Here is a 15,949-nt window from a genome sequence, read left to right on the forward strand (position 1 = left end):
TGTCAGTTCGGCCCTCGCTCGGTCAGGATTGCTCGGGATCGGATGTGGGAAATGGATTCTAGATACGAATTACACTCCCGGTACATCCTATCCTATCTATTCTAGCTGTCTATTTACATTATTATATACACATGATTTACATGATTTACATATTACATTATCAACAAAGACTGACCTTCAGTCTTGTCTGCATAGAGTCTTTACTACACATTCAGTTTCTTCAAGTTCTCCCCCCTTCAGGGGGGGAGGCCTTGAGCCTCTCTCTCTCTCTCTCGGACTCATATAAAGGGCTATGCACGCCCTCCTCCTGTAACATAAATCTTCTAGTGGTACATTTCTCACTCTCGATATATATAAGTACACTACCTATCCCTCTTAACCTACTCTATCCTTTGTTATACGTATTGAATCCCGCCTACTATCTTTACTACAACGCACTAACCCTAACCTTGATATATATACTATAAATCACTGATTGCCTGACTAGTATCCTAGCCTTTTACATGTTCCTGGGATCCTACCCTCAGGGCTCACTGGGTACACTGGAAATTGCACATTCAACAGCTCAACACATTGTATCACCAATACTATGAAACAACAATATTATCAATCGGCATGGCTAATATGCGTAAACAAACCCACCTGTAGTACAAGATGTCGGCCCACTGCCTCCGCTGGTCAGACCCATGTTGAAGAGAGCCTACGGCTGACAAGTGAATTTTCTGTGTTAGAACATGATTCAACTCCCCCGAAGTTCCCTAATTTATCGTTTTCTTTCGCTGATTCAGCTTTGATGGCAGGGGGTAGGTGACTCCCCCTCAGTGCCCTCAATCCTCATAACCTCCTCATTGGCTCTCCTGGGTGGTTGTGGGCGGACCCCTTGCGTCTTATTGCTGTGTAAGCAGTCTCTCACGAGTAAATCCAGTGTACGAGTGAGGTAAGCTACTGGCTTTGTGAGTACACTGAGACTTACTGAGTTTTCACATTCTTAACCTAATTGCCAGTCCCGGTGTTTACAATTTACGGCAATAGCTGCGAAACTCTTTTCGCAAGTCTCTAGCTTTTAGATGATAGAATACCCTCTTCAATCTCAAATTTGGGGCATAACACTGACACCGTCTAGTCTTGTAGGTTTATACCAGCATTTCGGAAGAACATGCTGTCTCTATCTCCAGGACGAAGCGAAGAGTTGCGGTGACGTAAGCGAGTGATCTGCATCCTTGCAACATGCCCATATATCCGCTGTACTCAATCTGGCTTCTAGTACGGTCCTTCCGGCTCTCAGTTCATTAGCTGAGCTTACAATTGCTTCAATTTGGCCGCAGCACAGCTCAAGCGGTTAGTCGCTGGTTTCCCACTGCGGCGGTCCGGGTTCGATCTCGGGTCTGGTGGAATGGGATTTGTGGTGGACAAAGTGGCGCTGAGGCGGGTTTTCTCCGAGTACGTCGGTTTCCCCTGCCAATCTTCATTCCACCAAATTCTCCATCGTCATAATCACCCGGGACAGGCTACAATAGGCCAATTAGTGGCCGCCGTGCCGAGTGGACTCAGTTGGACTCCACCCCCCACTAAGCGAATTAAAAAAAAACTGCTTCAATTGATTACTTGCTTCCCCCACTCTTCCACTATAAAGATGGGGACGGCGTGTTTCTCGAAACGTCGGGGACTCCGAAGTAAATGTCGTTACAAACTTGAAGACCGAACTCTTCTCCAATTAGTAAGTGGGTTGATTCAAACTTAAATTAGTTTCTCTTATAATTAAAGTAAAACAGAATAACTACCATTAATTGATTAGGGGGGGATGGATGTTTGCGTCCACTTTACAGGTTTATGAGTATAGAGAAATGCTATTCGTCTGTGCATATCGGTATTCAGGTCCTGACATCTTGGACCTGCGTTTCCAGTTCTGTCGAACGATGCAAGGCAATAAGCACACGACAGAGAGGCTCAGTATCTTCCGCTTTCGGGGCCAGTATTTCCTCTTTTAATTCCAAATGAAAAATTCCGTTGATTAATTAATGCAGTATGCCTGCTGCGAAATCAGAAATTAATTGAGAAATATTTCATGTAAGTGGAATGTGAACCTCACTCTGAAAGTTATGAGGAGCTTCCGTACCCTTCAAAGTCTCTGGTTCGTCTAAAGTATATTTAATCCGTACTTCACAGGAAACACACGGCGTCTCCATCACAAAGTCCGACCAGTCAATCCTGATTAGGGACAAAATCTCTGTTTATTCTGAGAATCGTATGAAAAACATGATACCGTTCTGTGGACAATGTCAAAGCACTTTGCTCTTAAAGGTTAAGAGCTCAAACTGCATTGGCAGGTAAATATTTAGGACAAACCGTTTCTTGTCCGGCTACAAAAGTACCGCGGTTCGTGTCCAGGCCAGGGATCCTTCAAAATTCTACCCCACATATGAAGGCCTACATACTGTCACGTGTTGGGTATGTGACGCGACAAATAACTTCATGCCGTCTTGGATATAGCGAGTTTATTCCACACTCGCTCGAAACAGTTACACAACTACTGCCATCTGCAGTATCACAATTACCTCTCCTGCTGGAGTCACTGCCATTCACTCGATACGTCTCAACTCGTAGCTACTGGACTTCAACTCATACTGGTATGACTGGATACTAGTAACTCTCTCTCTAGTAACTGGCTCAATACTCACTACTAGTAACTCTCTCGTAACTCAGTACTCACTACTCCTGAATCAAAGTCAAAGTCACATTTCGACTGACGGTCAGTCAGTCAGTAAGTCTTGGTGTCGAGCCTCATTTGGGGCTCATGACCAGATATTAATTATTACCGTTTGACAGTTACGGTCTTGTTTCTATGGGGCGCCTTCTCTGACGAGAGGACGGGTCTGTCTTTTGTATATGTTGCTGGCCCTTGCCAGCGCAGTCTTACTCGGGTCCGAGTCCCTTGGGACTCGCGACCATATTTTACTGTCTCAGAATTGAGACTTCCTTTTCGTCGCCTCCTACGACTCGCAGGGTCACGGTGGAGCTATTCGACCCCGCGTCCACACGGGGTAATCTTTCCTACTCGTGAATAGTGTTCGCTGCTCCTTATTTACGCTCGGCACGGACAATATAGAGAACACATTGCTGCTTGGCAACAGATATCAGGTAATGTTGTCAGGTGTTTCTGCCTACGCACTGTCTAACAATAGTCGCTGCACGAACTCGTCTGTTGCGTGACGTCACAGCCTAGCGGAGAGGGGTGTTTACCGAGCGTTGCGTAATGATGGGAGGAGTGGGGGTACGTGACGTCACTCGTGAAAACGCAGAGTTCACGTGACCCCTACTTCCTGTTGCGCCATCCACGTAAAAATACATTCCCTCCAAGCCATTGAAACTGGCGCAGAAATTTAATGGAGAAATGGAATCTGCCTCTCACTTACAGAAATATATCAGATCCGGTTATAATGCTTATAGTTCCATGGTTTTCCTCTGCGTCCATACTTGTCCTGATTAACCAATCGAGTATCGTTAGAAGCAGTCACAGTGTTGACTGTGACAGCCCTAGGCAGTACCGGGGAAACCCCTGCGGCCCTGCGCGGAACGAGTTCACGCTGATGGATGGCGCTCGCCCTGTTATTATCAAAGTTGCTTTGTTGCACGTGGTTACCTTCACAGTGAAAATGAGCTGCTCTAATTAACAGAACATGAGCAGATGTTTAAAAGTTATGTTTTCTGTGGCAGTTCGCGCACACGCTCTCAGGTACGAAACTTGATTCATTAAAGTTTACACCTCACTGGATTCCAAGTCGAGAGCAATCGAGTTAAGAGGCAACGTTTAGATGTCTCATTGTCCGACGGTCCTTAAGAAAGAAGTAATGATGTAATACAAGGTTAGAAATTGTTAAACAATATTGTGACGTATTGGTATGCGATGGCAGGTAAACGCCTTCCCTTATTATTACATGACAACAATAGGAAGTTCACTGCTGTAACAATAAGCGTCGACATTGGTTGTTAGGCAATCGTGTTATATGCGCCTCTCTACAATAATGGAAGAGGTTTTCTATGTGGTCCGTGGCGCGGCTATATGACGAGAGCTGTAAGCTGTAGGATGGAAGCACCCGTATGGAGGCGGGGTCGAATACCTCCACCATGACCCTGCGAGTCGTAGGAGGCGATGAAAAGGGAAGTCTCAAATCTGAGACAGTAAAATGTGGTCGCGAGTGTCAAGGGACATGGACGCGAGGAAAACTGCGCTGGCAAGGGCCAGCAGCATATATAGAAGACAGACCCGCCCCCTCGTCAGAGAGGGCGCCCCACAAAAACAAGACCGTAAATTTCAAACAGTAAGGGGCTGGATACCAAGACTTACTGTCTGACTTACCATCAGTCGCAATGTGACTTCGACTTCGGATTCGACCAACCCACGTGTGGAGGCGGGGTCGAATACCTCCACCATGACCCTGCGAGTCGTAGGAGGCGACGAAAAGGGAAGTCTCAAATCTGGGACAGTAAAATATTGTCGCGAGTCCCAACGGACTCAGACCCGAGAATGACTGCACTGGCGAGGGCCAGCAGCATATACAAAAAGCAGACCCGTCCTCTCGTCAGAGAGGGCGCTCCACAAAAACAAGACCGTAAATGCCAAAGAGTAATAAATATCTGGTTATGAGCCCTAGATGTGGCTCGACACCAAGATTTACTGACTGACTGACCGTCAGTCGCAATGTGACTTGGACTTGGACTTGGTAGGAGGGGAATTGAGAATTCGGACCAGGAGCTTCCAGTCCTACAGCGAATTTTAGAGAGAGAGAATTAACATTGGAAAATTGGGTCGAGTTCTGGAGGGTCAGCATTCCAAGGTGATTGAACAAGAAATGGCAAGAAGACTTCATAGAGTTTCGAAGTTATGGTTTCTGTGTTAAAATCCGTTGCCTGGAAACGGAGAGTGAAGACAATGTAAAGGCCTAACCATTGTTGTGATCTGTTACCTAGTAACGACTAGTGTAAGCAGACGAAGTTTTTATTTATGTGTTATAGTAACCTTTAGAGTGTTATAGTTCTTTGTAGTTACGACTTGTGAGTATCACATAAACCAACTGAACAATCCAAATCCCGTCTGCAAGTCACTGAGACATGTGACAATATTTATGAAAGGATGAAGTTCTCAATTAAAGTGAATGATGAAGTTCCGCAACACTTTGTGAGCAGAAGCACACTTAGAAACGACTTACAATTTCGTCACGAAGAGCAGAGAAGGGAACAGCAGCATGAGAAAATAAGGTCCGTACTTGAAACTTCTGCGTCAATACATCTTCCAGTCGTTCGGTCCAGGAACTACTGTCAAGAAACGTCAGGCTTCCGGAAACTAAGAATTGTCAATCCAATGAAGATTACGGTCCTCTGGGATGACACTACGTAGTTCGGTAGATAGGTACCTAAGTTTCTGATGAACCTACCGCCTCCATCTTCAGGGCAGAAGAGTGTATCAACGTTTCGAAGGAAACTGTTGCGTCTGTTTTCAGGGTAGAACGGACTCTTCTATACTGAACATGGAAACAAGTCCCTTCTAACCCTTATACTCAACTACTAGACTACACGATGTCACATTCCTCAACATAGCAATCTTTACATGTCGCTATGCTCTCGTTCCAACCTTCTTCGAAATCCTCCAACAGGACAGAAGGAGGACAAACAAGTTCTCGTGAAATAATGAGGTAACTCTCAACTACTTCAATGCACATTCAGTTCATCCCTCCTCAGTGTCTGCATCCGAGACTTAATTTAAAGTTACTCAATTGATAGGATGTTCCTTAAGCAAGACTAAGCTTTAAAACTCTCTCGGAGAATCGTTTGTAAAGCGCAATTTGGAACGAAAAAGAGAAAGAAGTTCAACTGAATCAAATGAGGCTACTCAATCGAGGCGTTAAGTGTCGGAGCGTCAAGTCGGCAAAACGTCGACAAACAATCCATCAGACAGCACTTATGTTCCCCTTCAAATTAAATGATCGCTGAGTTATGTCGCCTTAATGTACTAGTGAAATCAAGCTCCACGTGGCCATATCATCTTGGGTACTAAGGCATGAACCTTCACATGCAAACATTCTCATAACAATTCTAACATATTTGTATCGAGCCTACATCACACAGCTCCATAAAGGTATGGGGGGGGGGGGAGTGAAGCTTTTTAACGCTAAAGGAAGCGGTACATATACTTACCACTGAGTTATATCGAGTTAACGAATGGAAAGATACACCATTTTGTGATGAAGTTTCCGTCTATTTGCAATTCCTTCTTCTCGATTTGTTCAGCGGCGAACAGAAGAACCAGCGAGCGGAAATCGGTGTAAAATCGATACAGAAGTTGCAACCAGCGAATGAAGGGGCGGAATGCGGCTACCCGATCAGCAGGAAACCCCGTCCAGAAAGGGCACACCTCGAGTTAGAAGGAAAGTTCTGTGTGCATATCGAAATCTCGGGTGTGGCGATTTCAGTTCCCGACTTGTATTGAAAACAGAATGTAATTACTTCATACTGATGACGTGGCCCATCTACGTAACTACCTGCTGAAGAAGCCGCCTCAGATGTGCTCCAGACAGAGTTCAGGGCGAAAGGAAGCGTACACATCACATTCTCTTCTAGTTTCTAAGTAAGCAGATCAGTTTGTCGCAATTTTTTACAGGTTAGCTGAAAGGCAGGCCCTCCGTTCTTGCCAGAGAGATGACCGCTTTCTTTTCCATTATCGTAATATATTTTTTTTTTCCCCTTGGCACTACAGCCCCAGTGGGTCTAGGCCTACCTCCATGAACTTCTCCGTTCACTTCGGTTTTTCTAGATCTTACACGTTCGGTAGGACTCCTTGGGCGGGTGATCAGCTCGTCGCAAGGCCTCTACCTGTATACAAACACAGAAAAACGCACACACACAAACTAAACATCCATGCCCTGAGTGGGATTCGAATCCACGATCCTGGTTTCCAAGCGAGCGAAAACAGTACATGCCTTAGACCGCTCGGCTACCGTGACCGGCTACCGTAACATAGAGGGCACCAGAATTTCTAGGCAAGGATAATACTGAAACTAATTTCACCTGTGCAACTGAAAAAAAGAAACTGGAATTCGGATTGGATTCGCATCCGAAAACACTTGCATATCGCTACCGTACATACTGGCAAGAGTAAATTTTATAATGTCTTCCTGTGTTCTCCATTCGGTCCCGAAACGAAGAATGACTGTGCTGGCGAAGACCAGCAGCAAATTACTGCTGAGAGTATGAGAGATCTTCAGTACTGTAATATTGTCCCATCCCCTCGACATTAAGATAAACATCGAACGAAAGAACCATTAATGGTATAAACTCTTTATTTTACAAGAAAATGCACAGCTCTACGATACAAAGCCTAACGTGTTTATAAGCACACTTTCAAGTTCTGGCGGCGACAGAATAAAATATTTGATGAAACGCAACAGATGTCACAGCTCAAAACACTTAATGATACATGATCAATGGCGTCGTCTACCCTGGGGAGAATATCCCATTTAGAAGGGGGGGGGTGAGGATGAATGCAGTTACGTAACGAGGAGAATCATAATTTCCACTCTCCACTCAGTACCACAAGAATATCAAATAATGACGTTTGTTATGTAGCACGCATGAGACAGACGACAAATTTACAACAAAACACTTAATTCAATAAATATGAAAGAGCATGGCATGTGAAAAAGTTAATATTACGGTGGCTGTTAAGTGGTACAGGCTGTTTTGACGTGAGCTGGTCACGTGGTTGGCTGTTGCGAACATGGTAATGAACCTTAGGATTCCATAAAAGGAGGAAGCTTACTGACGAGCTTCTCAAAAAGGGCTTTGCTCCTTTGAGTTGATGTTGTTAGATTTGTATCCTCATTTGGCACACATCCTTTATTATTGCCCCCCCCCCTTACGGTACTAGTCAAACAATTCATTCTTTCAGCATTACTAGGTTTCTGGACTTTGGGCATCGTCATGTATTCTATAAACTAGAGCAGGCATGTCCATCTCGTCGATCGTGGGATGATTTTTGGTCGATCTCATAGGTCTATAAGGAAATTATACGTGAAAAGCATGTAAATTCACTAGTAATATAATATGATTATATTCAGATTTTGAAGGGAAAATACTTATTAATCATTCATATTTTTCTGTTCATAACGAACAAGGTAAGTGTTTACTTTCAATGTAAGTTGCTTTTACAACAAACATCATGTGTCATATTATTTTTACCAATATTTTTGCTTAAAGCGAGGTACGATGATATGAGGGAGTGGTAGATAACTGGCAGTTTTGACACTAAAAAGTCCATCACAACCTGTTTGAAGTTGGACATGCCTGAACTAGAGAATATAGTGTTTCGGTAACTTGATCTGTTTCCATCCTCAGGTGAGGGGGAAGACAGGACATGCCTGAACTAGAGAATATAGTGTTTCGGTAACTTGATCTGTTTCCATCCTCAGGTGAGGGGGAAGACATCTACTCTGTTGGGTCGCTTAGAAAAAGCTAAGTTTCCGAAAAGTTGCGTTTTTAGAATACGGGACGATGGACAAAGTCCAAAAACGCAGTAATTCTGAGAGTCACACATCATCGTCAGAACGCTTCAGAATCTAATTCGTTCTTTGTGCTAATGTTTCTGCACCTTACGTGAGAAGGAAGCAATTAAACACGGGACGACACAATTCTCACTTACCGGTAAATGAACACAGACGCAATGACCAGAAACACGACCACAGAGCTGAGCACTATACTGAGAATGGCGTATCCTGGGAGGGCTGAAACAGACAAGGGCGTAACATTCAGTGGCGCCACAGAAACACGTAATGACTCAGGAGGACCTGCCTCTTGCAACTTCTCGTCTGCACTAACTCTGCTGGAAGGTCGCGCCATAGCTCAAGCGGTTAGTCGCTGGCTTCCCGGGTCTGGTCAAGTGGGATTCGTGGTGGACAAAGTGGCGCTGGGGCAGGTTTTCTCCGAGTACTTCGGTTTCCCCTGCCAATCTTCATTCCACCAATTGCTTCACAATCACCCTCACCTATCATCTGGGGCTGGTACAATAGGCCAGAAGTGGCCGCAGTACAAGGGACTTAGTCCCACCCCACTAGCAATAAAAGAAAACTCTGTTGAGTATTTCAGTCCTCACAGTCCGTGAATTTGCTAGAGAGCTCGAAATGTAGTTCCCAACACCTCCGGTCACATTCGCTTATCTACATTTTTTTTCAATCGCTCTTCCAGCCCATTCAGGGCCCTGGCCTCTTATTCAGTTTCGTAATCCTTTTTCACAGACGGTAGGACTCCTTGGGCGAGTGATCAGTTCGTCACAAGGCCTCTACCTAAACACAGGACAACACAGGCACAGAATAAACGCATGGACGCACACACCAAACATCCATGGCCTAAGGGGGATTCGAACCCATGTCTTAGACGCCCACCTACTGTGACCGGCGCTTACCTACATTACGTACACTAAAATAAAACTGATAAGCACGTTATGTTACTGAGAACATTGACCTCTGGTTCCCAGTTGCACGCATGGTCCAATAATGAAAATCAAACAACTTACAATTGTCGGGGCACAGGGAGTTGTCGAAACCACACGTGGGTGTGTCAGGTGGGGGATCGGTTCGGCCCCCTGCCCAGTATATCTTCGTTTCCGGAATATACTCTAGGGTCCGGGTGGCCCCAATGTAGTTAGCCACAGTCTGCAATAGGAAAAACAAAACAGAATGTTCAGTGGCTTGGAACACACCAAGTTCGGAGAACAACAGTGTCGAGTCACTTTGAAACACCAAACTTATTTACAGCAAACACTCGCCAATCCGGTTGCAGTTAATCCGTGTGTCGGATAATCCAGATCGAAATATGAATAGTGATTTTTTTCTTCACAGTTGCTTACTTAAAAAGACAAATGGGATTTAGGACCAAGAGGGATAAAAGCAAGAGGACTTTCAGAACGTGTTGAGGGCAGCAGGAGAGACTGAAACCACGCAAGAAAATATCCAAGACTGGCTTCAACTCTATGAATGAGACCATGGATTTCAGCTTCTGACAGAGGAAGAAATTGATGCAATGTTTTGTATTTATTTTCAGCAAAACTACCTACATAATACATTTTCAATTTTTTTTTTCTAAGATTTTCTTCTTTTAGGACTATTTTTGCTTCATTAATCCAGATTATCGCTTATCCGGATGACTTCTCCCCTGGTTAATCCGGACTAGTGAGAGTTTACTGTATTTCATTTCAAAACAGCGTGTCAAGTGCTGGTGTTAAGAACCAAGCCAGGAAGGCGTTCGCAGGAGACCCTACTCATTACTGACCTAGGCAATGGATGAGGGTAAGGAGTTAGCTTCACGCCCTGATTGCTTTTACCCCCATCCTCACACCCACGAAATAGGTGGTGCCCCAGAACCTGTCTGGACGCGGTGGAGAAAAGAAAAATCTTTTTCCCCTACCAGGAACAGAACCCCGACCGTCCAAATTTAGGCAGTCACTTGACCGACTGAGACATCCCAGCTATGTTTGAAGTTATACGCCTTGCATGAAACGAACAGCTGCTGGTCTCTCGGCTGGTCAAGAAATTGCTCGCACGTATATTGCCGCGAAGCCATGACGCGTCAGAGCAGGGCCAGTAGTCCTGAAGCCGCAGACATCAAAGTAGCCCATTAATGCGTTAGACTACCGTTTCCCCCGTCTCGGAGTAATATAGCCTGCAATTAAATGCAACAATGAACAGATTCTCCATAAAATATTTGTTGCGCAGTTAAGTGTGGCAACGCGGCGCTGATGGCGCCGTTTGCACTTCAGCAGAATTCAGAACCGATCGACGTCGAAATTCCATGCTAAAGTGACATAAATGTACAAATTCCAGGTTTTGAGCGGGACGAATATGAGGATGACTGACTGACGTACATGTGAAGGCGTCAGTTCCGGGCCACTCTGTGATCAAGTAAGCTTGTTTTCCCGGAACTTGTCTGGGGAGAATGAAGGAAGCCGGAGCCACGATGACAGCCACACTACAATGGAGGAATGGAAACAGCTTTTCAGAACTGGTCAGATGCTCCAGTTCGGAGGAAGAACCAGCACAAGCCGCAGACGAGGCCTGTGAATTCACGCCGTCAGGGACGGTAATCACAGCGTCTTATAGAGCATACGGCCCCATCTGCAGGGCACCGGGCTATCAGACTGCACGGAGTCACGACCAAATGGCTCAGGCGGTAACGCTTCTTGACTATTCTCACAGAAGTTTCAATCTGTTTTCCTCAATACCTCGAGATTTTTTTTTACGTATTTATTAAGCAATCAGAATCTACAATTCTATAAGCTAGTTTGCTGGCGTAAGAGCTGTGATGCTCTTTATGACGTGATGAGTCCCTTCCCCAGTGGGAGGTTCCTCTTAGTTTTCTTTCAGGTCAGCGGGCCAGTATCTTCGGAGTCTTCGATTGTGCTGCGGTTCAACGAGTGGCTGTAGTATGTTGTTTGGGTGATTTGCTAGTTTGTTGTGGTGTGAGGTACTTTTTCCTCTGATGACGTCCTTGATGCATGGTATATTTAGATCTGTATGTAACGTTTGGTTGTTTACATACCAGGGTGCATTTGTTATAATTATAAGTATTTTTGACTGGCTTCTCTGGATTATTGATATATGTATTTGATTTGCTGGCACAACCCCAGAGCTCAATTCCGTAAGCCCAGATTGGTTTGATTATTGTCTTATAAAGCAGGACTTTGTTTTCTATGGATAGGTTGGATCTTCTTTCAATTAACCAGTTTAGCTCCTTGGTTTTCAGGTCTTTCTGTTTGCGTTTTTTGATTACGTGGTCTTTCCAAGTGAGTCTACTATCCATATGGATTCCGAGATATTTAACGCTTGGAGACTGTGGGATATTGTTAGTACCTAGAGATAAATGCCAGGATTGTAACTAAAATCAGACAATGACCGTTTCCTTCCACATCCTTTCCCATTCATTATTGACTACTCGCTCTACCATTTGAAGGTATACAGCTGGAGCTTGTGACGGCGTGCTTTAGGTAGGCTGAAAATAAGAAGGTGTTTCAGTTTTTCCAGTTTTGCAGGGTGATGTTCGCCCGGTAAGGACGTGCCCTGCCGGTAGCGCCATGCTGTCTTATCTACGCTCTTAAGACCTGACGTGACTCGCTGCTGCTGGGACTGTCACATGGGGGAACAGAGAAAGGGGGTGGGGTGGAGTCCACTCGGGACAGTCTCCAGGGAGTGGCTTCAGGGCTGTTCAGCCCCCAGTTCACACAATAACGCTTAGTTTGCTCAACACAAAACTTTGTATACCCTCAGCAGGTTATAGAGTAGCGCATTCCCAACGAGAAGTCGCAAAAATGCGTTTATTATTTCCTTCATGTTTGTCTGTCCAAAATGAAAGAACAAGAGAAACGCCTAACGGATTTTCGTAAAGTTTGTGCATTGGGGAGTTTTCTAAAGTGAATCGACAAATTCCAGTTTGGGTTAAAATGGGTAGCGCCACATGAAGGCCTAGGCGCGTTTCTGCCCTCATCTTGAGCGTTAACTCGCTAAATAGTTGTCGGGGGCGAAACAGGTTTCCAGTGAATGTTGTACACAAAAATAAAACGCGCAGTTTATGCCACTTTTCCCGCCTATCCCATGGATTTCGGGGTTAATTAAACAAAATTTAGTGAGCAAACCCCGTTTTCGTTCTTTACGGATATGATGCGCAATTTGATGTCGATGTCACAAATCGGCTGTATTTTCTATTCGCTGTTATTCTAACTCACCAGCAATTACTATCTATTAATAGATGCAGCACAATCCACGTGTAGCCTCGTTACTGGGAAACTACCTCGAAACAACATCCACTGCTAGGTAACAGATTCTTAATAAGCAAGTATACGTAATCGTTACTGGTTAACGCCTTCGCAAACAAACACGTTCCTACGCAAACGATTTGAGTACAATAAAGAACGGCGTTTTCTACTAAGTCAGTGTCGAGATATTATAACCGAAATAAGTTTAGAAGTTAGTCGTCAGATGTCAATGGTCATTTGTAAGGGAACCCGTAAAGAGAAGATTTTGTCGGTGCAGTTGAAGAATCCCCACTGTTAGAAGCCGTTACCAGGGAAAGACTAGTGGAGATTGCATCAGACTGAAAAGATTTAGCGTGTGTTGAAGTGATTTGTAAAGTGTAGAAGTCAGCGAAGGCGCTATAATGAAGTGTAATTATTAGTAGTGTGTTAAAGTGGTCACTAAATCCATCTCCAATCTAAAACCCCGTCGAGAGTCAGTCTAACAGGTGACTATATATATAAGGCTATGTGAACCTAGAACTCTCCTAAACCATTTAACTTACAGAACCTGGTTTATATTCAGAAAACTCCGCATTTTGCCCACACAGTGTATTTATATGTTCCATACGATTCTCACAATAAACAGTGATTATGTCCCTAAACAGCATTAACGGGATAGTCTTTGTAACGGTGATGTTATATGTCTCCTGTGAGGTAAGTACTGAATTCAGGAATTTAGAATAATTTAAAACTTCGTAGGGACGATCACTTATCACTGCATGCAGACTGGATCTACGGCTAGAAATCGTAACATTTAATTCACTTCCTGTCAGCCTAACAGCGAAGTCCGCTCTGTGCGAATTGTGGGGCAAATCGAATATATTCCGAGAGAGAAGACTCAAGTAATCCACTCCAACTGCCCGCAGCGACTCCGTTCCATTAGCTCAGCCTACCCTCTTACTGAACACACATCTCAACTAAAAGCACATCCCACACAAGAAGGAAGAAATAACATAGCACCATCCGCATTGAAATATAATTAGAGGAGATTCAAGCGTTTATGAAATGTTGGTATTAAGTGGGAAACACGGCCGCGCCATAGCTCAAGCGGTTAGTCGCTGGCTTCCCACCGCGGCGGCCCGGGTTCGATCCCGGGTCTGGTCAAGTGGGATTTGTGGTGGACAAAGTGGCGCTGGGGCGGGTTTACTCCGAGTACTCCGATTTCTTCATTTCACCAAATTTTCCATCATCATAATCACCCGGGGCAGGCTACAATAGGCCAATCAGTGGCCGCCGTGCCGAGTGGACCCAGTTCGACTCCCCCCCCCCCACGCGAATTAANCCCCCCCCCACTAAGCGAATTAAAAAAGTTATATTTTAGCGTCCTGTTGCACTGATTCATGTCCATGATTTATTCCAGCCGTCTTACAGTGCATACACTCATCCACCTCACTCTTCACTNTCGATCTGCAAAACCAACCAGATCGATAATAAGCGATTTACGGCGAATTAAATAAATATATGATGAAATGTATTCCGCTGTTTCTAATTAGCCTAGTCAATATTTGAACCCAAGGCGAATCAAAGTTGGCCATGACAAAAATGTGCTACTCCTCACACACGAATACACATTGCTGCCAACTGACTCTCGTTCGACCGTCACGCGATTCTTTGTTTGCGTTCATTCGTTCACAAGGTGAGTAAGACACAATGAAAAGGAATGTTGCAATAAACGAATATGAAGTTCACAGAAGACAGAAGGAATTTGGAGACCATTTTTATTGCGAAAATTCTCCAACAAACCACCGACAGTTCCGGCCATTAATGGTCTTTTATAGGGGTGGTCTCTGAATAGGGTGTGATAGCTGAGAATATGGGTAGTGTAGTACAGCAAACACCATGAATACGCATTATATAACAACTGTGTTGCACGAGTTTATTTCCCTCAATATTAATTTTCATGAAGAGAAGACGCAACAGGCAAATTCAGTCAAGTGTTTATAACAGACTAAAATACATACATAGATATGTACATATGTATATATGTATTACATACATTACACTTCCGGTGTGCTGAATTTAAAAACGAATCTAATGCAATTTGGGATACTGCTTTAAATTTGTTTTTACAGCTGTCTTCTCGTCTTAATCCCGCAACCCCTGAAATAAACGTGATAAATGACTACTTAACAAGCCGACTGAAGCCTTCATGCTGTCTAGTGCAAGTCCCGCCGCTGAGAACTTTCGCGAAGACCAGGCGTCGCCACTGGTAGGGAAAAGGGGGGTTGGACTGCATGAAAATATCCCACAACGCAACCCGTACCACACGAATATGGTCTTTTACAGAAGTTTCGCTGTATTCCGTTTCACTACATTACCACGAACAGACCGGTAAGTTACACTTCTACGTACATAAGTCTTATCACTCAAGGAGATGAGCCCTTCTTGAGAAGGTGCCAGTTGTGCAGCTACTCAAGAACTTCCCAGCATTTTATGGAACCCGAAGGTTTATTACCGTGTTCACAAGAGCCCTCCACTGGTCTTTATCCTGAGCCAGATCTATCCAATCCATACCATCCCATCCTATCTCTCTAAGATTCATTCTAATATTGTCCACCCACCTACACCTTGGTCTTCCCTGTGGTCTCTTTCCTTCTGGCTTTCTCACCAATATCCTATACACATTCCTCGTCTCCCCCACTCGTGCTACATGACCTGCCCACCTAATCATCCTTGACTTGATGATTCTAATTATACTTGGAGAAGAGTACAAGTTATGGAGCTCCTCATTATGCAGTTTTCTCCAACCTCCTGTCACTTCATTTTCTTCGGTCAACATATTCTCCTCAACAACCTGTTCTCAAACACCCTCAGTCTATATTCCTCCCTTAATGTCAGAGACCAAGTTTCATACCCATACAGAACCACAGGCAATATTATAGTTTTGTATATTCTAATTTTTATGTTTTTGGACAACAGACGAGAAGACAAAAGGTTCTGGACTCAATAGCAGCAAGCATTACCGGAGTTCAATGCCTCTTAATTTCTTCCTGAATCAGGTTTCGATCTGTTATCGTTGTTCCCAAATATCTGAACTGTGCCACATTTTCAAAACATCTGTTTCCTATCTTTATGTCATGATTTTGCCCTGCATTTTGGTGACGAGACAGTAACATA

The 15,949-nt window shown here is 44.3% G+C and overlaps 1 protein-coding gene across 4 annotated transcripts in view; it reads right to left on the reverse strand.

Annotated features, from left to right (window-relative positions):
• The window catches only part of LOC111870948 (atrial natriuretic peptide receptor 1), a 262,334-nt gene that overhangs the window by 83,365 nt on the left and 163,020 nt on the right, over window positions 1-15,949 (reverse strand). For all 4 annotated transcript variants that reach the window (XM_033754102.1, XM_033754104.1, XM_023863625.2 and 1 more), the window contains 2 exons: window positions 9,563-9,701; window positions 8,693-8,774 (listed from right to left, as the gene is read on the reverse strand). In XM_033754102.1, the coding sequence (XP_033609993.1) occupies window positions 8,693-8,774; window positions 9,563-9,701 (221 nt within the window). The remainder of the gene's footprint in view (window positions 1-8,692; window positions 8,775-9,562; window positions 9,702-15,949) is intronic.

Source organism: Cryptotermes secundus, unplaced genomic scaffold (genome assembly GCF_002891405.2).
Source record: "Cryptotermes secundus unplaced genomic scaffold, Csec_1.0 scaffold101, whole genome shotgun sequence".
Lineage (NCBI taxonomy): Eukaryota > Metazoa > Arthropoda > Insecta > Blattodea > Kalotermitidae > Cryptotermes > Cryptotermes secundus.